General features: G+C 37.0%; 4 protein-coding genes across 4 annotated transcripts in view; 2 read left to right on the forward strand and 2 right to left on the reverse strand.

Moving 5' to 3' along the window:
* The first annotated feature begins 979 nt into the window (after positions 1-979).
* Positions 980-2,181, forward strand: LOC115919479. The gene is made up of 2 exons (XM_030973418.1): positions 980-1,402; positions 2,131-2,181. The coding sequence occupies exons 1-2, from the start codon at positions 980-982 to the stop codon at positions 2,179-2,181; spliced, it is 474 nt and encodes a 157-aa protein (XP_030829278.1).
* Positions 2,182-4,074: 1,893 nt separating this feature from the next.
* Positions 4,075-5,349, forward strand: LOC115919480 (gastrin/cholecystokinin type B receptor-like). The gene has a single exon (XM_030973419.1). The coding sequence runs from the start codon at positions 4,075-4,077 to the stop codon at positions 5,347-5,349; it is 1,275 nt and encodes a 424-aa protein (XP_030829279.1).
* Positions 5,350-10,047: 4,698 nt separating this feature from the next.
* Positions 10,048-15,877, reverse strand: LOC580617 (cathepsin Z). Its single transcript, XM_011677428.2, has 7 exons — positions 15,514-15,877; positions 14,275-14,435; positions 13,262-13,441; positions 12,176-12,326; positions 11,640-11,715; positions 11,057-11,149; positions 10,048-10,573 (listed from the first exon to the last, which is right to left on the reverse strand). Exons 1-7 carry the CDS (start codon positions 15,630-15,632, stop codon positions 10,460-10,462), a joined length of 894 nt encoding a protein of 297 aa, XP_011675730.2. The 5' UTR covers positions 15,633-15,877; the 3' UTR covers positions 10,048-10,459.
* Positions 15,878-16,917: 1,040 nt separating this feature from the next.
* The window catches only part of LOC580553 (plexin-A2), a 68,713-nt gene continuing 61,232 nt past the window's right edge, over positions 16,918-24,398 (reverse strand). The window contains exons 34-37 of the mRNA XM_030972951.1: positions 24,050-24,197; positions 23,417-23,557; positions 22,979-23,053; positions 16,918-22,456 (exon numbers count right to left, since the gene is read on the reverse strand). Coding sequence (XP_030828811.1) covers positions 22,358-22,456; positions 22,979-23,053; positions 23,417-23,557; positions 24,050-24,197 — 463 coding nt within the window. The 3' untranslated portion in view covers positions 16,918-22,357. The remainder of the gene's footprint in view (positions 22,457-22,978; positions 23,054-23,416; positions 23,558-24,049; positions 24,198-24,398) is intronic.

A 24,398-nucleotide genomic window follows, 5' to 3' on the forward strand; every position in this document is an offset into this window, starting at 1 on the left:
CATTGCTTTTCAATAGGTTCCTCGCATTCTATATTTGTCATAGTGAGTATCGTTGAGACTTGCTCATACTGCATGTATATGTATATAATTCATATTTTCTATGTATGTCTAAATCTTTTGTGAAATGTGGAACAAATAAAATTTGAAACTTGAACTTCAAACCTCAAACTTGAAATTTGAATCTTGAAACTTGAATATCGAAAATAACTTATTAAGTATGGACATCTATCCGGTAACTTCCCATTTGCTTTTCTGGCAAATTTAGATGGGGCAGCATTTGGCTTCCATTAAGTCGTTAATCTACCAGCGCCAAAGGGCATTTGCTGTGGAAGCGAAGGGAGAGTGGCGACGCCTCAGGAATCGAATTATTCGTGATATTGAACATGCAAAACAAGACTACTACAAAAACCGTGTGGCAAAACTGAAAAATGCCAACCCGGCGTCATGGTATAAGCATATAAAGACCATGACAACTGGCCAGACGAGATCTCCACTTATTCGCATCGAAGGCACTTCTCCTACTGACTTCGACGCAGCGGCGAATAAGATCAACAACTTCTTCGTGAACATTGCAAACGCCATTCCTAGATTGGACCCTTCTAGTTTGCCGTCATATCTACCGGCTGACCAACCACTTCCCCTTGTTCAACCATGGGAAGTTTATAGCGAGTTGAAAGCCATTAAACAACGGAAAGCTCCTGGACCGGACGGCATTTCGGCCAGACTTGTCAAGAAATTCGCTTATGAACTTTGCTGTCCGCTTACTGATATTCTAAACGCATCTTTAAGTCAGTCCATTGTACCAGAGCGTTGGAAGAGAGCGCATGTTGTTCCCATTCCCAAGACATCTCAAGCATCTATCGATAACCTCAGACCAGTATCTTTGACTGATCATTTTGCCAAGATAGCTGAAAAGTTCATTGCTAAGTGGACTTTCAGCGACATGGAGAACACCATAGACCCAGCATAATTCGGGAACATGAGGGCTATATCTACCTCTCACTACTTGATTGATCTCCTACAAATGATTCACAGCAACGCTGACAAGCCCAAAATCATTACTACAATGGTGACAACGGACTTCAGTAAAGCGTTCGACAGGATAGACCACAATATAGCTGTCCTCAAACTGCTCCAGATGAACGTCCGTCCGAGTGCTGTAGCATGGATAGCGAACTTTCTCCCCAAACGACAACAGAGCGTGAAATATCGAACGACGCTCTCTGATTGGCTGGAAGTTTCTGCAGGGGCTCCACAAGGGACTAGACTTGGTCCCATTATCTTCCTGGCTATCATCAACGAGGCATGCCGGAGGTCACCGTCGTCTCACTGGAAATATGTGGATGACCTAACAATGCTAGAATGCAAGAAATCTCCATCGCCACCGAATATCCAGTCAAGTGTGAGCAACCTACAAGAATGGACTGTAGACAACAACATGAAACTGAACCACAAAAAGTGTTCTGTGATGACAATAACTTTCATGCGTGAACCACCCCCACCGCCTGTCATCAAAATTGATGGACATGACATTAGTCGAGTAGATTGTGTCAAATTACTAGGGGTTTTCATCCAAAAAGATCTAAAATGGACTTCTCATGTCAATGAAATTGTTAAGAAGGCAAACATGAGGCTCCATATGCTGAGAGTTCTCACCAAATTTCGATTGTCCTTAGATGATCTAGTACTCATTTACTGTTCACACATAAGGCCAGTGTAGGAATATTGTGCGCCCGTTTGGAACTCCGGCTTGTCTGCCAAACAAAATGAACAAATAGAGAGAATTCAAAAGCGAGCGTCTTCAACTGTGTAAAGTGTCCTCTTTGAGTGACCGCAGAGAATGTCTGTGCCTCAAATTTGCAAAGAAGCTGCTCGAGCCTGGGTCAAAGTTTAGTCATTGGCTGCCCCAAACACGTGGGGACTCCCAATCTCGAAATCTGAGAAATAAAAGCAAGCTCCCTGAAATGTCATGTAAAACGACACGGTATAGAAACAGTCCGTTGCCATATCTAGTCAGATTGTTAAACGCTCATAGTACTGAATAATTACCAGTTTCACCTTCGACGAACACATTCATTGTTCTCTACTACTTTCACTCTCTCAATATCCCTATTTTCTCCTCTCTGTCAGTGCTGTGCTGCGGAGCGGGGAGACCCTCTTCATGGCTTCTTTGTTCTCTAGCTCCCTGTCTTGTTACTCTCACTCTGTGTCTCCCCTCCCTATCTTTCTCCCTCTCTCTCTCTCTCCTCTCTCTCTCTCTCTCTCTCTCTCTCTCTCTCTCTCTCTCTCCTCTCTCTCATTCTATCTCTCTTTCTCTCCCTATCTCTCTCCCACCCTCACACTCTCTCTCTCTCTCCCTTTTCTCACTCTCCTTCTTTCTCTCTTTCTCTATCTCTCTCTCTATTTCTCTGATATAACTTCCTAAATAAAAGGATGACATGTGAATGCATTTTTGAATAATGTTATAGAATTTTACTTTTTTTAAAACTAAATCAGATTTAATTGTACAAAATCCTGTTTGCCTTTTTAACGATTCCCAAGATGATACACATTATATCGAATATTACAATGGCAACCTTTTACCCATGTTTTTATGCGAAACTTATCTTATTTTTATGCAATATTCTACATGTACCTTTTACTAAATTGGCCCAAATACAAAATGTTCTGCATTTTACCTACAATGTATAATTTGTATAATCTGTTTAAATCATTGGAGCATTTATTTGACTTTATAATTCCTGGATTTGGTTTCTGTTGTTGTCTCTGTTTCTGTTATTGAAGAAAACACCATAACCATACCTTACCCATCTGGCTATGCATTTTCCAACCAAAACATTTAATTCTTTTGAATATCAAAAATGTATTGCTATTCATAATTATATTGTATAAGATTAATATATAATTTTATTGCAAATATGGTAATACAATTCGAATTTCTGTATACGTACCAAGCAATTTGCCAAGGTCTTTGAAGCACAACTATTATGTACAAAAGAATTCCAATTTTACTACCATAATGCTACCATGCATAATGTTTTACGTGTAATTTTACTTTGTCACTGATGTATACCTTGTAAAAGAAACTGCAATTCGGCTCTCGGGCCGCGAATGTTTTTTAATGAAGTAAACCATTTAAAATAAATTAAATGCAGGGCACACAGTCTTGATGAGGAAAGGGCATTGTTCATAATTATAAGGAAGGGGTGGGGCGTAGTATTGCATCATAGAGGCTTTTTTCCACCACCACGCTGGTTCTGCCGTTCATGTCAATGCTGTTACCTTGATGATATAGATGATATAGAACAGGAAAACCATAACTTTATTAGACACAAAAACATTTGCATATACATGTATTAGATACTAAAACAATCGTAATTATTTTCAATTTACTATTTATTCATACATTTCCATTCTGATTTAATTCACAGAAGCTCATTCAGTTTGACGCATCCTTCATTTAATTCATGCTTCCATCATAAATTAGTGCAGTTTACAACTATGCCCTCTGTTGTTATCATTGGGGGAACTGCATCCTCCTCTCTATAGCGTTCTTGCTATCATAAATAAATTAGGATAATAGTTCACAATTGTTTTTATCATGATGGGGGCAGTTACCCCCCCCCCCCCCCGCCTTTTGCACCTTTACGATCATTGGCCACTAGTATAAAAGCAAAATATAGAAAGTGTAGGGATGATAACGGTATGCTGAAAAAGGAAAGACGATTATTTAAAAAAAAGATGTTTATGAAAATAGGATACGGAAATATGACACGAATCACTGACTCAAGCGCACTGTTTAGTCACGTGACTGTGAGGTTGATTTTGGCATCACCTTTCCCACAACCTATCTGATCTATGAGGCAATATATCAACGCAGACATTCACCGCTAGGCTCATTTCCATTCTGATTTTCGTTCATAGACAATCCGATGAGATACATTTTGAAATCAGAACTTTCTATTAAGAGTGCAATGTAATTGTTTGACATCATTGTGGACTTGATGCTTTTTCATTTTGTTTTCATAACATCAATTTTAATTGAAACCTTATGCTGTGCATATTTGGGACATCATGGCACTTACAACTACAGAAAGTATTTCGATTTGTTATCAAGTAATCTTGTTCGCGGTTGGCGTTCCCGGCAATCTCCTCATCATCTTAACATACTGCAAGCGACAGCAGCGAACGAGCAGCGGTGTCTTCATCATCGCCCTTGCCTTGGCCGATCTCGGCGTCTGTCTCATGAGCCCAGTCGTCATCTACAACTACATCGTCTACTACGACTATCCCAGCAATTCCTTCTGCAAGTTTCGTTACTACACCAACCACGGATTGATATACGTTTCGCGGTTTCTCACTATCGCCGTGGCTATCGAACGATACCTTGCCGTCTGCAAGCCGATGTCGAAACGCATCCCGCCGAAATACGCTGCAGTAATCTCAGCACTGTGCGTTCCCATTGGATATATCATGACGATTCCAATAGCTATTGCATTCCGAACCCTTGAGCTGCCGGGTAATCGTACGATCTGTTACCCGGACACGTCCGATCCTGCTATCAAGTGGGTTCTGCGGGTAAGCTTCCCAATCACATTCTTAGGGGGTCTTCTCGTGGTCGTTGTCTGTTATGCTAACATCTATCTGGTCATCAGAAGACAGATGCGTCTTCGAGCCCGTATGAAGGGAGGACCAGGAAAGACAAGTGGCGTCGTGTCTAAAGCGACAGAGGACACAGCTACAACTGCGTCTTCGGACCGGGGCACCGTTCATACATCTTTTGACGGACGGTCCAACCAAGAGGAGAGTGAGGAGACAATGAGTGGTCTCCATCATCAAGGGGTAGTCCTCGCCGTAGTGGGAAACAAGAATGACGAGAGTGTGAACGTTGTTACCCAGCCAAAAAGTGGAGCCGATACCGACAAACCTAGCTCATCTACAAGGGAGCAGCATGCACAGGATAACGATGGCGTCGATTCTTCTGAGAAAGTGCCAACCTCCTTCAACTGCTGTAGGAAGACCACAAAATCAAGATCGAAATCCAACTCAGGATCGATGGACAGCACGACGAAGATGTTGCTCATCGTCACTGTGGTGTACTTCGTCTCATTTCTTCCACAGTTCATCACCATCATAATCCCCAAGGAAGCCATGAATCTGTTCAAAACAAACCACAAAATCGGCTACGAGATTTTCGCCTTTGTTCGTCGCTTGATCACCATCAATCACATCGTCAACCCGTTCGTATACGGTTTTGTCAACACGCGCTTTAGGAAGGATTGCAAAGCAACAATGCTTGGACTGCTGGACAAGGGTCGTAGGTGTTGTGGGCTTCAGTCTAAATCTTAAAGGGACTTGGTAACATTATTCAGATGAGAGAAAATGGTGCTAAGGTAATGATGTACAATTAAAGATAATCTGAAAGTTTGAGTGAAAACAGACCATTGTTAATGATAAAGATTGGAAAAAACTTATCTGATCGAATCCTTATTTCTCCCAACTAGCCTATATTATTACAATTTAATTACATTTTAGGTGAATGTCAATCGTCACAAAGCAATGAATTGGTTCAATATATCATTCCGACCATGTTGAAAGATTTTGTTAAAGCATGTCTTATGTCTAATTTTCATTGAAAAACGGTTGGGAAATTCAAAAATGGTTGGGAGAATTTACTGTTAGAGGTGTTGCACAGTGGCGCCTTCAAAGAAAACCATAAATATCTTTGTGGTTTGAGAATTCTTTCAGGATTCTTTGCATGCTTGAGGGTTTGTACAGTAAAAGGAATATAATAACTAGCATTTCATACAAAAATTACGTTTTTTTCATCAACTTTCAACAATGTTATATCTATTCACTTTAATGCTTTGAAATCGTAATCATGCGTACTTATGTCACACTCATTATTCAAATGGTGCCCTGTGACCAGGGTGACCATAATTTGTTCTCGTAAAATCGAAAATTTGATTTAATGGTGCACATAAGGTCGATCAACTCTGTTAACAAGGTTTTCTTGCCTTCGCGTAATACATGTATACCACAAATAAATATATACTTGCGTGATAGCCATGTAACTTTCTCTTCATTTTGTTTACAGACTCTATTAAAGTCCTCTGTAAAAATATGACATGATGCTGTAATATGTTATGATGTATGATTATGTGAATGTCTGAACCATATAATGCCATGAATGTGTACCGATATTTAGTAAACAGCATTTACTATCTTTTCAAGTTGTATTTGAAGTCATGTCACTTTACCACTCTTTTAACAAATATATACCAGATACGTGGGTGCCGTCAATTTTTATCTTTCCTTTTATATGGCAACTACAAAAATTATCCGCTTCATCTCTAGAACTTCATTAAACAAAATATTGGAGAATGAAGGTCAGTCACTAAAGTTAGGTCTGTACGTGCGTATCTTTCCCTAATTCAATTTCTATAAACAGTTTTCTGTTCCGTTTTGACCTGATTCGCTTGGCAACGATTCAACCTATCCGCCTTTTCATAACTATTTGTTAATATTTGATAACGTTTCCTAAGCATTAACATTTTATTTTAATAACTATACCAATCTAATCATTATACCATGTGAGGAAGAAGTTTGGAAAGATTTAACAAACCACATATTGCATATGCAGAACATTATTGTATATCTCCTCTTTATATGGCAAACTACTTTTAATCATCCGCTTCATCTCAAGAACTTCATTGAACGGAATATTGGAGAATGAAGGTCGGTCACTAAAGTCAGGCCTATGTGTGCGTATCTTTCCCTAATTAAAATTCTATAAACAGTTTTCTGTTCCGTTTTGACCTGATTCGCTGGCAACGATGCAACCTATCCGCCTTTTCTTAACTATTTTTAATGTTTGATAATGTTTCCGGAACATTTACATTGACTTTTTTAATAACCATACCAATCTAATCAATGTACCACTTACACGATTTATTTGAGGAAGGAGTTTGGAGAGATTCAACAAACCACATATTGCCAATGCCGAACAATTGTATAATTATCTCCTCTCTATATGAGAACTACTTTAAATCATCCCCTTCATCCCAAGAGCTTCATTTGAACAAAATATTTGAGAATGAAGGTCAATCCCTAAAGTTAGGTTTGTACGTGCGTACACTTCCTTAATTTAATTTCTATAAATAGTTTTCTGTTCAGTTTTGACCTGATATTCGCTTGGCAGCGATTCAATCACAATCGTCGGTACTTGATAACGTTTCCTGAAAATTTATATTTCTTTTTAATAATCATACTCATACCAATCTAATCATTGTACCACTTACACTATTTATCTGAGGAAGGAGTTTGAGAAGATTAAACAAACCAGATATTGCAAATGTCGAACCATCTGCAAAATTAACGAGGAAGGAAATTCAACAAATACAGAATAAGCAGAACGTATCTATTTAGGTAAGAAGTGAAATGTATGAGGACATATAACCTTATAAATATGAGGAAAACATGCAATTCCTCTTTTTGTTATTGAAAAAATACGATTCCTCGTAGATAAAAATGGTTGCTGTTTTTATTATTCTCACGATCGACTTAGATTTTAATTAAACTGCAAAATTAATGAGGAAGGAAATTCAACGATTGCAAAAAAGAACTGAAAACCAATACAGAATAAGCAAAACGTATCTATTTAGGTAAACATGAAAGTATGAGGACACATTACCTTATAAATATGAGGAAAACATGCAATACCTCTTATTGTAATTGAAAAAATACGATTCCTCGTAGATAAAAATGGTTGCTGTTTTTATTATTCTCACGATCGACTTAGATTTTAATTAAACTGCAAAATTAATGAGGAAGGAAATTCAACGTTTGCAAAAAAGAACTGAAAACCAGCAGAACGTATCTATTTAGGTAAGAAATGAAATGTATGAGGACATATAATCTTATAAATATGAGGAAAACATGCAATACCTCCTATTGTTATTGAAAACATACGATTCCTCGTAGATAAAAATGGTTGCTGTTTTCATTATTCTCACGATCGACTTAAATTTTAATTAAACTGCAAAATTAATGAGGAAGGAAATTCAACGTTTGCAAAAAAGAACTGAAAACCAATACAGAATAAGCAGAACGTATCTATTTAGGTAAGATATGAAATGTATGAGGACATAATTATAAATATGAGGAAAACATGCAATTCCTCTTATTTTTATTGAAAAAATAAGATTCCTCGTAGATAAAAATGGTTGCTGTTTTTATTATTCTCACGATCGATATAAATGTTAATTAAACATAGATAAACAGATGGTGTGATCAATTAAAATGATTTTAGATTCATTTGGTTGTATAGGAGCCCAAATTAATCGGAAAATGGGGGAGGGGGAATCTGGCATATTGGCCAATTATAATTTCCTTCAAGCATTCATTCATTCACCTAATTTGATTTATGTCATGCTCTTAAGCCATTATCTACACCACACGTCCATGCAGAAAGTAATATACTAAAAAACGTTTCCTAAATTTTACTTTCATAAAGTCCTTGAACAATGCAATATTTTATTCATCAAAAGGAAACGAAACAAAACAATAATTCGATTCTTTTTAAAGTTTCGATGACACATCATACTATGAGAGTAAATGCATGATTGCATAAATGTACATAATTATATTTACATGAGCGTCGTCCTTCAATTAATGCTGTATAGTTATGATGACATTTTGTAGTTTAGATTTCGTCGATTGTTTAACACACAAAACCACACGGTAGTACACAAGTATAATTGGCATATTGACATTACTAATAGGAATGTTATTTCCCCCATTTTATGAACTAATATGGGATAATATCATACATGTAGTAACTGTATGGGTAAATTAACACTTCCGCAATCACACCAGAAAAGCATGATGTTAAATTTGATATCATATCAGATGTGGGTTAAATGCCTAAATAATTATGAAAGCATGAAATATGATTTTGAAAAACTTACATGATGCCCCTCTGTCATTTTCCTCTCCTCTTAATGTTAACGAAAAAGAGAGGCATTGTAAATAAAAACGCACAGAACCATTTTAGTCGTCCGAAATGTATTGATTTATTTCAACATCGTGTCATTAAAACTTTATTTTCGTATAAAAATGTTTTACAAATCTACGTAAAATTTGTAGAAAATTCGGAAGATACGATGGAAAGATAGTATGATTATACAGAGAGAACACGAGAGAGAGAGAGAGAGAGAGAGAGAGAGAGAGAGAGAGAGAGAGAGAGAAAAGAAATGGCGTAAAGAGGAGTGATATAATACCAACGTTATATGGTTGAAAGAGAAACACATACAAAGAGCGAAAAAATACAAAGAGGGAGAGAGACAGACGGACAGAAAGTGTGTGAGAGAGAGAGAGAGAGAAAGAAAGAGAGATTAAGAGAAGAGAGGGGGGAAGAGGAGGAGGGGGAGGGAGAGGAATGTGGCAATTCATCTCCTCCAATGGCACAGGAATTCATCACAATATATACAATAACCTGATTGCCCTTTATTTCATATGATTCTATAAAAGAAACTTGTCAACTATTTAAAGTTAATGGGGCCCTCAAAAAGTGAAATGGATTGATCACCTCATCATAATATAGAAACCAATATTTAGCGGAAACGACGAGATCAAAATTATGCACACACCAAAGATGAACTAAATTTACTTGCGGAGAACACGGCTATATTCGTCTGTTTCTTCAGTCACTCATATTTTCTTTCTTTTTTGCTTCAGTATATAGTTGGTGATGACGACATAAACATTTACAAACGTGCGCGCAAGAATTTTTAGACAAGTTAGGAACATATTTAGGCAAAGAAGCAACCTGAAATTGTTTTACCCACCTGGGGGGTGTTTCACAAAGTTGAACTTATCTCTAAGTTGGACTTGACAATTATGGAAAGCCATTAGCATCTTTGAAAATATTTTGTAAAAGTTATTTTAAAAGGTATTAAATGTTGATCCAAATCATTACTATCAAGAAATTTCATGTGCTTGATGTGGAATTTATGAAAAGTCTAAAATACTTGATTTTTTTGCTTTTGGATATATTTTATTTTAAGGCTACAAATGGCTCTCCAAATTGTTTAAGTCCAACTTAGAGTTAAGTTCGTCTAAGGATTTTGTGAAACACCCCCTGGAGTTGTACTTTATTAGAATTTCGATATGCCTGTGTGGGTGCAATAGTCTTTTAGCAATAGGATTAACATTTTACTGTCCATAGTAATCGTCGGCGCTTATAAGCCATAATCCAAAGAAGTTATCAATGCTCTTGAAACTATACTCAAGTATCTTTAAGTATATTCTGCCCCCCCCCCCTTTAAAAAAAAGGCCAAATCGATTTGAATTCTATAGTGTTGGGTTTGCATATTAATTTGAGCCTGTGAACGCGTCATAGTGATTCCTCTTCGTGTCAATAATCGTCATCGGGATGGAAGTGAGTGGTGGTCGATGATCATGGTACGATTGGGTCTCCGTAGCGGCACTCGCCTTCGATAGCGAGGTTGTACCAGTTCCCCTCACCGTCTTTGTATCGGCTAGTTACGATACGGAACCAACCTTGCTCTCCCTAAGTGTCAGTGGTGAGTGAAAATCGATAAAAGAAAGAAAAACAAATGTGAGTACAGAAATAACAGCAAAAGCATTAAAAACATTGAGGTAAACCAATGTAAGGAGGAATAAACCATTCTTGTATATATTTTTCTGTGGAAAATAGAGAATATTTTACAAATTGTAAAATATTCTCTATTTCCACAGAAAAATATATACAAGAATGGTTTATTCCTCCTTACAAGATTATTCCTGCATACAAGATTATTTGTATCTATAATTATTATAGATACAAATAATCTTGTATGCAAAATATGCATTAAACTATTCTTATACCAAAGTAGATGTCGATAATAAAGAAGGCAGTTGAAGGAAATATAGCGCCCAGAATTGAATGACGTACTAATATGAAAGTTACCGAGCAACAAAATCGTGTAGAAAAAACGTCAGTAAAAAAAGATAAAGATGAGGTTGACAAGGCAAGAAATAATCTCAAGCTTACCCAGGGTTCTCCCCACGAGTTCCTCACAATCCAGTATTCAGTCCCTGTTGAGTTATCAACTCCCCAACCAGCTACGGAGATTATGTGGTTCGACTAAAAATCGCAAAAGAGAGATCACAGGTAAATATAACTTTCGATTTTAATCAAAATAACAGAGATGCATGTCCTTCATTTATTATAGATTAAGACATGCTACCTAACGCAGGAAGCTACTGTGAAGGTCGTAACAAATGACTAAAATCAGACATGTTTGTATTGAGAAAGTTATAAATGAGATGGCGCTAGATTAATTATAAAGTCGGGACATATATAGTTTCAAAAATATTATTTGAGAAGCAAAAAGGAAGAAAAATAAACAGGGACGAGGAGGAGAAGAAATAGAAAAGAAGATGAAAAGAAGAAGAAGAAGAAGAAGAAGAAGAAGAAGAAGAAGAAGAAGAAGAAGGAAGAAGCAGAAAAGGTTATCCCACTTTCCTGGTGCGTTTGAGGTCTCCAAAAGAGAGTAGTTATCATTGATTACAGACTCAAATATTATGCCATTATCATAATTTGAAACGGATTCTGAAAATGAAGTTGGGCTTACTATTGCTACTATCTTGAACTCTTCGTAGATTCCACCAGTGTATGCCTCAAGTTTACTTGTTGCATCAATCCCACAACTGACAGTAGAAAAAAAGGAGTTTTTATGTTTTTAGACATTTTATTTAATCACATCTGTAATCGATATCGGGATTTCGCTTGGTGTATGGCTCTGTTGAATCTCGATTTTACACGCAATAATCATTTTACATATCTCTTCTTTCACATTGTATTACACTTTATACTGCATAGAGATCCTTAACTGCTATTCTGCCATCTACGGCACGGATATAATAGGGCCGAATACTGTGTATACAACGACACAACGTGTAACTGGAGATATTATAAAACCCTTTATAACACCAAGCGAATTTATTATTATGACGAATTAATAATCTTAATTCTTACGTGTATATGCTAGCCTCAGTGCGGTTGTTGGATTTGTTTTTTCATAATACAATCTGGATTTGAAAAATTTGTGCCTTTATGCATTTCACTTTAAACGAAAATCATCGAAATGAATAACAATATGCAAATAACCTGATTGGTCCTTTGGCATAGATCTCCTTCATCATAGCCTCCCTGCCGCGGACAGAACCGTAGTCTGCTACCTTGTAGGATGTATAATTAGCGATCATACTGCACTGACCGTCAGGTGTACAGGTACCACATTGGTTCATCTTATCACAGTCTGATTTGGGGTGTGATTGAGGAGTGAAAGACAGAGAGAGAGAGAGAGAGAGAGAGGGGGGGGGTGGAGGGAGGGGAGAGGGTGAGACAGAGAGGAAGATGGTCCGGAAGAGAAAGGGATAGAGAGAGACGGGGGTTGAAGAGAGACGGGAGAGGTAGAGGAAGAGAGAAAGAGACAGAAAGAGAAAGAGGGATATAATTTATATAGAGAGAGAGATGGGGAAAAGAAAGTGGAGAAAGGGAGTGGTAGAAAGGAAGAGGGTGGCGCGAAAGGTCGAGGGAGAGAGAGAGAGAGAGAGGAGGGGAAAGAGGGAGAAGGAAAGAGAGAGAGAGAGAGAGAAAGAGAGAGAGAGAGTGGAAAGAGGGAGAAGGAAAGAGAGAGAGAGAGAGAGAGAGAGAGAGAGAGAGTGAGAGGAAGAGAGAGTGGCATTGGAAGGAAATGGATGGATGGGGTGTGGTTGAGAATACGCAAACGGGATGGGAAAGAGAAAGGACAAAAGGTTAAAGCACTTTTATAAAAACATAATAATCAGTTATAAACCTATATTTTAGAAACCATTTTTTATTGATTAAGAAAATTACGATATACGCATACATACTCCATAATTATGTAAACGTGACAAGATCTACTTATCAATATAATTGTTCTCACTACAACAAATAATTGTAATTAAGTGATATGTATATGGAAACTAGGCCCTTCAGTACCTAACTTTACAAACGTGAAGTACTTGAGATATCAACTAAGAAGTGTCACAGAGACAAATATAACTTTAGGCTTGCTCGGGTATAAATTTTACTTTAAACAAAATCTTGAAGGTAACAATCTCTTCCTCTCTCTTTAATTTTCTGAGATGACCCATCTCTCGTTTTCCAGATTCAAATATGATCTACAAGCAAAATCATAGGATAATTCAAAACGATGTTTTGACTTACTCTGGTTCTTCGCCTGGTAGTTATTGCACGTCTCATCGGGGATACCGCTCTTGTGTGCGTAGCTGTATACGCCGATGTCATCGCCGCCGTTACACGATCCCGCACCGCCGCAATCGATCACGTTCTGGACGGACAGGTAAGCTGAAGGCCAGCTACCGTTACGTAAGATATTCAGACGATCTATATATGAGATTATACCAAGCGGGAGAAATCAGAAATACATCTCGGAATGGCAATAAATTCAAATGGGAAGGTTTCATATTATAATCAGCCTTTCCTTGGTGAGTTTGTTGCTTCATTCTATTTTACTTGTGGGCTCTTAATTGTTTTCTCTTTCCGTTGGTCTCTTGGTCCAGGGGCGGATCCATGGGGGGGGGGGGGGTGGCAAAAAACAGGTAAAATTTCCGTTACCACCTTTTTTAAACAAAAAAAAATGAAATTGCCCCTCCCCCTGGCCCAAAAAACAGTGCTCACTATCCCCCCCCCCCTCCACGAAGCGAAATATTGGTCGGCGCGATTTTCAAATTTCAGGTCCCCCCCCCCCCCCCCCCCCCCCCCCTCCCCATTGGAAAATCCTGGATCCGCCACTGTCTTGGGCTGTTGGCCTCTTGGGCCATTGCCCGTTGGTATCTCGTGAACTTGTTATAGTTTTTATTTTCATCTGTATTTCTTTGTTATGTCGGTCTCGTAGGTCTTTGGTCTTGTGTGATGTCGGTCGACTGGATTGACCAGTCCGATATCGGTCCGATGTCGGTAATTGTGAACTTTTAAGAGATGCACACCTGAAGTTTTTTTTTTTTTTAAAGCAAAATCTCTACTTTTTTAATATTCAAATGCCTTTCTTCTCGTGAATATTTCGATAACTGTAAAGCATTGAACTGATATCCATAACGTTTTCAGGGTTAGGCCGGTTTCATCATATTAGAAGTAAAAGAATGTTACGAAACGAGTTAAAAGGATTAATTTATAATTTAATATGTAATTAATGCCATAGGTTATTGTGGGATACATACCAGCCAATGCACTAGTGCTCCCCATAGCCCAGCATGAGCCACAATAAGTGGGGATATGTTGGTTCCTTGTGGCACTCACAAAGCTTCGACCCCCAACGTTACGCCAGTCCCAAGAGGACGGTACCTTTACACCATCTCTCATGTGAGGTCGAGCATAGGTACTGTAACCAAGACAAAGAAGATGATGGTGAGCTATACATTTAGATGATGAAGATGGAGACAAGTAAAGAAGGAAAAAATGGTGAATTATGATGATGATGATAATAATAATAATATTTATATTTTAACTTGACTTCTCTGTCGACGACTGATGATGATGATGATGATGATGATGATGAATTGGTGGAGATGATTATGAAGATAATGAAGATAATGATGGCGATGATGACAATGATAAATTGGTGGTGATGATAATGATCATGAGAGACATATAATACATGCCAAATATATTTCAGAGGAGAAATAATAAAATAAATGATATAAAAATATTCACAAAATGAAGGGAAAAAAGTGGGTAAGGGGAGAGCGAGGTAGAGAGAAGGGAAGAGGGGTGTGAAGACACTTGAAAAAAAAAAGACAGGGTATGAGACGAACAGGGAGAGATACATTTAGTAGAGAAAATATATACATGCATGTAGATAAACTTCAAGACAAGAATAATTGAGTACAAGATGGGGGAGAAAGGGAGGAAGTGAGAGAGAGAGAGAGAACGAGAGAGAGAGGGAGAGAGAGACTAAGAGAGACAGAGATAAAGACAGAGAGAGGCAGAGTGAAAGAGACAGACAGACAGACAGACAGAAATAAAAATGAGAAAGTAAGAGAGAGAGAGAGAGAGAGAGAGAGAGAGGGGGGGGGGGGAGACCGGTAGAAAGCCAGATGCAGACGTCATTATATACAGTACGATGTGCAACTGCTGTATATGAGTCATGTACTACCATAACATACGATAATGTACGCAGCATGTTCTATTTATATACGACATGATTGTGTGCACACAATGCACAAGAAGCTATACTCTGTACTTTGTTTATCTTTTTTTGGTCTAGATTATATGGTTTCTCAAATATCGACAGCCATTTCCTTGACTGAATATAGATCATGCAGTGAATACTCGAATAGTATATACACAATCATAACAGAGTGGAGAGTGTATAGACTAACATGTACGACCAGGAAGCTCCTGGTACGACAATAACATAATTTATATATAAAGATAATTATATTATAAAACAATCATACCTGACAGAACGCTTTCCTTTGAATGAACCAGGTATATAGCATCCTGCACCATTTGTAGCTGCGATGAAGCAGGTAAATAACACTGACAGAAGAACTAGCAGACATGTACGAGTCTCCATTTCAATATTATATATAGTTCGATGCGCGATATATTCTGAGATTGTACATGTACCGCCGGAGTATAAGTGAATAAGAGTAATGCACTAGTGCTGTGTCACTGTAAGTAAAATTGTGACCTCAGATCACACAATAGATATTAGTTTTACGGACCAGTGACCAAATCATGCACACTACAAGCGAAGTGGGTCTGAATGAGCTCGGTTTATTTGTATTTTGATTAGGTCTAAGTGCTTATATCAGATCTCGAGTCACCTGACGCGGCACATGACACAAGTTCAACTCAATGTCATATTAAAGTGTCACATGACCCTGTTTCGTTGGATATCTACCTATCAATGTTAATGATATCCAAACACTTAATGATTTCTTTAATCTATTCAATTGTCTCGTCTAATATATATTCAAGAAATCTGTCATTGCATTCTTTGACTTGACATTTTAGTTGTTAAAAAAGTGCTGAATTAATTCAATTTAGTCGTGAATATACAGCTGGCTAGGCCAAGTTCATGTGTTTTCATGCAAGGAGATTGATTAGGGAGAGTTCGTAATTTTTGTATAGCTCCCTCTCATGTCAGATACAGTAAACTTGTTATAACGAGGACCATGAGAATAACTTGTTAAAATGTTTCTGGCCATAATTAGAGTAACAAGTAAAAAGAAAGAGCTGGGACCAGCAGAATTACTTTGTTATACATGCATTAGGTATTATATCAGGGCTCTCTGTAACAAGTTTCCACCGTTTTATTGTTCCCCCCTCCTCCCCCACTTGGTTACTTTCACTCATTTTTCTGCTTTCTCCCTCTTTTTCTAGCTTACTTCAATCTGACTCTTCTTTTCTTTCTCTCTCTCTCTCTCTCTCTCTTTCTCAGTTTTCTCTTTATTATCATGTTTCCAATTCTGTTTGTATGTCTCTCTATCTCTGCATACTATCTTTCTCTCTCCCTCTCTCGCCCCTGCCTGCCTCCCTCCCATCCTTCCCACCTCACTTACCACGCATTCATCAATACACATGGACATCCTAATTGTCAAAAGCGAATTTAGCGAAATGCAAATTTAGTATCATATACTCATATATTTATGGCAGTCAAAAATCAATCACTAACACAAATGTAGGAGTTTATATGCCATTAATATGTTGACAGAGAGAGAGAGAGAGAGAGAGAGAGAGCGAGAGCGAGAGAGAAAACTTCAACCTTTCAAACTACATGTCTAACCACTCTCACCTCTCAACAATTCGATCTGGGTAATAGAGCAAATCATGACGACAAAAAGATAAGCCAGCCATATGTAACAAACACTTTTGTGGTTTATTTAATTTTGTTTTATATAGCAAAAACATGATTTGTGATGACATTCAATACAACAGCAAAAGCTTGCACGAAATAGATGCTTTAAAAAAAGAAAAGAAAAACATTTCACCATTCACCATTCTGCATTATCTTGTGGAAGCAATCAATTACCATACACTTTCTGCTGATTGGTCCAGCCATTTTAAATTCAAATAATTTCTCTATTTATACAAGGTATCTTTAGAACCAATGGAAAACATTGTAAAGGAGGAGGAAAGAAGGATACGGGGGAGGACCATCTGAATTCCCACTTACATTAACAACAATATGAAATAAGTCCCATAACACCTCAGTCATACCGCCAAACCGACTCTCAACCAGCCTTTTCTTGGCCATTTGGTGTTATGTAATTTTGTTGGTTTTGGTCTGGTCGGTGGGACTGCTTCTGGTTGCAGGAGAACATTACACATCAGTTTATTCTATATCTACAAAATATCACAATAAATCATTTGATTCCCGCCTAATAGTTGCAAAAACTTTCAAGAAATGAATTCAGGGGCAATTTCAGCACCCTAATGTACTGCCCATAGAAATTATGATTGAATAATGTCATTGTAATGTTTGCACATACAGGATGCACTAGGTTGTTTTAATTTTCTTGGGCTGATTTCTTGAATGTCTTTGTGATCACGCTGAATATACTTTTAAAACAAAGAGATAAATCAAACAGTATACTCCCAAACAATAGTATGGAAATTCTAGAGAGGCAGCATAGGAAAACATTAGTACTTTTTGAGAATAATTCTAGTACAACAATGGCGTACTAACCAGGAAAAGCATAGAGATTATATATATTCCTACCATAGATAGAATAGCACTTAAATTAAAATGACAAGTAGTCTGCATATCTTATCTTTGCACCTTGGAACCATTAAAAGAAATTAACATTCTTATCATAAATTAGCATATTACTTACATTAATGGAAAACATTACTTTTTTGCATGTTGTCATGAACTACCAAGACGGTGAAAGTATCAGAAGCTCTTGTTTTTACCACTCAGCGAAATATGAAAGCCTGATGGACACTCCTGTTCATCATAAACTCAAGAACTCATGAAAGTCAATCACAATAACAATGGATTGAACATGTAATGATCATATTTCAAAATGATAAGAATTCATGGCACAGTAAAAGCACTAGAAAATAAAATGAAAAGAATAAAGAAAGATTTCTTCTGTTTCAAAGGTTCATGAGTAATGAGAATTATCTTTATAAAATAAAGCATTATTGAAGCATTTTTTAATGAAGACTGCTTTATGGTTTGCTGAACTACACACAGAGAAAGTTCTGAATCCAATGTCACCCACCATAGCATCAAATACAATACATCTTCCTACCAAAATGTATGAACATTACATTCATGAATCTATGCAAACAAGATTGAATATTATTGTTTTGAATTGAATCCTTTCTCCAAATAGTTTTACATAACTGAAGTGCACTGTTTGGGCATAATGTTTATGCTAAAAATAGCCACTTCAATGGCCTTTCCTTGATTACCATTTGACAGCTGGAAGGAGCATCTGTCATGAACATCATATTCTGAAGGCTATGGGGGGGGGGGGGGGGCTTGTAATGTACAGATACTAAAATCCTGTCTTTTTGACATTTCTGGAGTAATATACTTTCCTCTCACTCAGCGCCTTGTATCTTCTGGAAAGGCGCTATATAAATCCAATTATTATTATTAATTTTGTTTTGTCTTGTTGTTATTACTGTATCATAATATCAGGACAATAAAACTTCAATCTTGTTTACTTGCAGTGAACCCTTATCCCACATAATTATAAGCATTTCAGAACCAGCTTGAGCAGAAGACTGCATTCATACTATGCCATGCCACACCGTCGTCAAAAACACTCTTCATATCAAAAAATAAAAATAAATTCACTAATTTCTTATAATCTAAAGCTGGATTTGGTGGTGCATGGATGCAGTCTGTTTTGCACATCAGGGTTGGAAATAGTTGTTAGCATGTCTGGTTTTATCATCTGTTCAGAGACAGTAGGACGTTAACTGAACGATCAAGTGTGTCAGTTCAGAGACAGTAGGACGCTGATACAATCATTGCATATCTATTTAATTACATACTGAGCCTGCAGATTTGTGAGACAAAATTACGGAAAAGTGAAAATACACATATTTTAATCCAATACTGAGCAATGCCACAATCACTGTTTGGCATAATACATGCACATGGCAGCACAGTCTACTGTTTTTTAAACATACATGAAGATAAAAGTAGTGTTTTCGAGTCAGAATGTGAAATACACTTGAACCTTACATGTGCAGTGTCCATCACTATAGGCAGTTCTATACTACTACACCTCAACCTATGAAACAGATTAAAACTTGAGATCATAAAAAGAGAAGGGAATACTATGCTATAATGTGGCAGATCAACACCTATCTACTGAGTATTGTTTGAATCTTCATAACCGTAGTTTCATTGAATAAAACCATTTTCATTTTGTATGATAAACATAATTTTGTGATCAGTGGTGGGTGTACAGTCTAACTTTGTAGTTGTGTAAATCAATTTTTGACATTGTAATTAAAGCATATAAACTCTCTTCCACAGTGACCATGTTTCTTGAAGTAAGCTTACATTACATTGACTTAATTTCAATGCCACTCTTAATTATGACTTTCATTAAAAATGGGTTAAAATTAAAATAGATATAGCAATTAACGACAAAAAACAGATTAAGAACTGGACTACAAATGACACTATCATATCATTGGTCATTTAGCTACATCATAAAGATATTTTAGAATATTAACAGACTTACTTCTTTCATTTCTTTTTAACACTATCCTATTTCAAAAGAGATAGTTTGACTTTCTTTGATAAAAACAAACAGAAAATAGTAATAGTAATAGAAGTAAAGAAAACGTGAGCTACATGTACATTTACATTCATAGACTAAACATGCAAAATTAAATATTGCAGTGGAACATAATGATTTTGTACATACATAACACAACTGATTGTAATAGCAAGAGATATAGTACTAGCAAGTTATTTATCAAATGTGAGTAAAGCATTGTAACACACAAAACATAATAAACACACAAGACAGCAACAATTCAAACATGATAAAATATAATCACTTTGCAGTTCATCTTCATTTCATGCACATGCATACTATATCCGAATTCAGTGTCATAGCAAAAATATCAAGATACAATTGTGCATGAGTGAAAGATTTTAAGTACTGAAGTACAAATTGCAATGGCTGGTTCTCTAAATCATGCCTTGCGTAACTAATAACACTGGATTAAACGGTTAAGTAAGTTGATTAAGATAAACACACAGAACTGAGTTGAAAGAAATTTGGTACATAGCCTTTTTATACACATTTTTTTTCATACAAGGTGCATTTCACTCAACTTCCACAAAGTCAACAGAAAAAGTAATGTGATTTCTGTTTCATGCCTTGGCAATGATGAATACAGAACACATTATGTATTACTAACTAAATGAAATCCACAATTCATATCCTTTCATTTATATTCTAGCCCTACAAAGAAACTTACAATGTGCAAAGTATGAAAGAATAAGAATAAATAGAAAGCATACATCATTCAGAATTTACTTTAATCTATTACCAAATAATAAAAAACATGATCGCGACTAAAAGTACTTGAGAATTCTTAAAGTAATCAAAATATCCCCCACAGAAGCAAAGGACGAAAAGAAATCTCTTGGTTAAATGTACATGTGTATATCATAGGTGCGTCAATATAACAGGTAGTATCAACAAATTACAGTAAACTTCTTATCCAACACAATTCAGATAGCAATTATGGGGCACAATAATAACCAGAAACTAGTTGGTGAAAGCAAGTTTATGATGTTAAAACATTGCTGTCATGGTTACTGTAAAAGCATAATTTTTTTTAAAGATTCTAAATGACAGGTCTGAACCATACAGAGTGTCTGCAATTTGTAAATACTACCTTCAAGCACTTGAGGAAAAAAATGAATTATCTCAGTACGTTCCATTCAGTTCATGTCACTTGATGAAATTTAAAAAATGTCAAAGAAATTATATATTTCTGAAAAATTATATTGTAAAAAGACAATGGAACTGAAAAACATGTTACATATCCGATATCGCCGATGCATAAAAGTACATATGATTTTGCTTTGAAAGTGATGAAAAGTTTTTGAAAGTAAATAAGACCTGGCAGAAAGAAGAAAGAAATCTGAATGTCTACAGAGCAAAGGCCATCATGACACCTTAAAACTACAAGATGTACTTTAGGAGACATTTATATCCTGCGAATGTATACTACTGTATAGAATAAGATAACTACCTGCTAAATATACATATCACATGGCTAGCTCATTGAATATTCATAATTTATGGTTCATTCGTATTAGTCAAAATCACAATTCTTCCACACTTTGAAATTCTCTTTCACCATACCCAACTCTGAAATCTTAGGCACAAAAAAACGCTGACACTAACTATATTAAAACTTTCACGGTGGATCATTTACACAAAACACATTATTTTACAAAAACTCATTCTTGTAACGATAATTGAATTCTCCACAGAGAAGTATACATATAATACAATGACCATTTTAGCTGTGCTGTATATTTGAGTTCATTTGAGAGACAGCTAGTCACATGACATGCCTGTTTTGTCAGGTGACTGCAACATGATCATCAGCTGGTCACATGACATGCCCATGTTTATCAATATACACATTCAGCCACTGTAACCAGACATACATGCGTACTTGGAATCTGAATCATAGAGACAATATACAGGTGGGTAGCTAGATTCTCTTTGCGACAGAGAAAATACTTAACTAAGCGTCTAGAGCCTGTGACTGTGGCAATACACTGGCCCCACTCATTTCTGCATCCATCAATATCTTACAAATTCAACATCATTTTACTACAAACACTCTGGGTTATCACCAAGCATGGACACAGTTTGGTACCTGGTGACAATGACACAACTTCTGGGATGATCAAAGACAACAATGCTGCACACATTTTTTGGTCACAAGAACAAGATTGGCAAGTCATTTTGTTTTTTATCAACGGTTTTACAGAAGAACAAGGTTTTCTCAATTTCAATTCACAAGGCAGTAGTACACTGATCCGTTGTATCCTGGTGATTCACGTATTGACACGCATCTCCGTGATGATAGCAACATCGATTCACCTGGAACCACATCATTATCTTACTTTTTGCTCCAGCTTCACTCGCCATCAGTGTGCTGGAATTCAGCATATAGCATTACACAATCAATCCTCAATGTGGCAGTTGTATTGCTCTCTCTGGATGATCTGCTCTTGACCCTTCTAGGGGTGGCCCTGGGGTGGCCCTGGGGGTAAGCTCTGTTCATCTAGTCTTGACCCTGGGCTAACATCTGTCCAATCTGCTCCAGCTTGTATCCCATGTTGGCTCTCTGGCATTGCTCATCCTCTTCCAAAGCATCTATCAGCTGCAAGCATCAAACAAAGACAATTTATTGGGGCTTTGTGAGAAAAAAATTAACGTTTAGAAACTTCTTAGAAGATGTAAAACTAATCAGACACTTCATGAGGAAAAAAGAAAGAATTGGCACTACCACTGTCTTTGTTACTGCGTATGGTTCTGATTTATAAAAGTATCATGCCTCAAAATTTTGCAATAACAAAAACTTCTAAATTTGTACCAATATTAGTAAATCAAGAATGTTTCTTGTCACTTAAACAGCAGCCATTAAAGTTTCAAAAGAATCTGGGTTTACAGAAGTCAACTTCAACTAGTTCAATAAGAAAATACTGATACCTTGGTCAAACTGCCAAACTGACTCCACATCAACTTCACCCTTACCAATATTGGCCATTTGAGGTACCCGGTAATGTCACTTTGTTCAGTCTAGTGTTGGTCGCGTTAGTGTGACTAAGGTATTAGTAACTTACGGATGTGGTGGGTTTTTTTAAACGTACAAAAGTGTGGAAAAGCTGAAATAATGACTTACCGTGTCATTCCTTCTGCTAGCATACTCATAGAGTTGGTGTAGGGTGCCAATTTTACTAAATGTTCCTTGGAATGTCTGCAATAGTAAGAAAAGAAAGAAACAAAGTTAGAATACAGATGATTGAAATGTAAACATGGTACATTGTGAGACACCCTCTGAAGTAAAAATTACCAACATAGTTTGTGCACTGGCTACCAAGCAATAATAGCAGATTTCTTTTAATATCACACTACATTTACCATTACTCTTGTGCCTACTGTCAATCTTCAAATTCCTTGAACTATTTCCGTGTTTGAGTACCTAAGAATATAAATCGTAGATCTCCCCCGATATCATCTTCTTTCGCATGATGTAGAGATTATCATTCCTCAAACACCAATCATCTACCGTCGGTTTCTTAGAGTTACTGCAGGATGTACGAAGGAAAAGACACCTTACCTCACAAACATCTGCAAACTCCTCATCCACCTCCTCTTGCCTGACTCTGGGTTGTTCTTTGATCTCCTTGTAGAACTCTGGAATCATGTCGATGTAGCCTGGCAGTTCACTGGCATACAGCACACGGCTAGGGGATGTCTCCTACATGGTTCAATAGCAAACAAAGAGAAGAGAGGAAGAGAAGAGAGGGGGATACGAGAGAAAAAAAGAAAAAAAGAAAAGGAAGTGTTATGGTCGTAGTCATGATGGCTCAGTATGACAGCAGTGGTCTTGTTATAAAGAGGGTTTGAATAGGCACTTCTGTTAGGGATATATTTATTGAGTCTCTGAGATAGGACTTAAAGCTGTAGTCCACTATTTCCTGATATATACATGTACCTGCATTCTTTGTACTCCCGTAATATACATCATCATCATCATGAGCATCATCATTGCTGTAACCACTGTTATCCCCATCATCATCATCATCTATCATCATTATTGATTAGAGAGATTAAAAATAAAATATGACTGAAAATAGTTACATTACACGCGAAAGTACAAGAAAAAGGCGTAGGGAAACAAAATGAGAAGAACAAGTTTTATGAACTTCATATAATTTCGTTATCAAAATGGATGGTATATGGTACTTACAAAGTTGTACTTGGGTACGATTCCCTTGCAGGCATTGTCCAGCATCTGGGTGAGTACATTGAGACAGGCATCGACAGTCCTGGTTTGGCTCATGTCAAACACGTACGATGGATGGTTCAGGACTGTCACCCAGAATCTCAACGGAAGACTGGAGAAGAGAAGAGGGGAAGGGGGAGGGAAGGGGAAGGGGAAGGGGGGGGGGGGAAGAATGATAAATTGAGGATCAATTTCAATAACAATTTTCTAGCTAGATTGTTGTCATGCATTAAAGGGAACAATCTGGAATTCATTAGAAAGACGCAAAACAGTGATGGATAATTATTCAAGAGAAAAACACCCTCTAGATGGA

Source organism: Strongylocentrotus purpuratus, unplaced genomic scaffold (assembly GCF_000002235.5).
Source record: "Strongylocentrotus purpuratus isolate Spur 01 unplaced genomic scaffold, Spur_5.0 spur5_scaffold_6, whole genome shotgun sequence".
Classification (NCBI taxonomy): domain Eukaryota; kingdom Metazoa; phylum Echinodermata; class Echinoidea; order Camarodonta; family Strongylocentrotidae; genus Strongylocentrotus; species Strongylocentrotus purpuratus.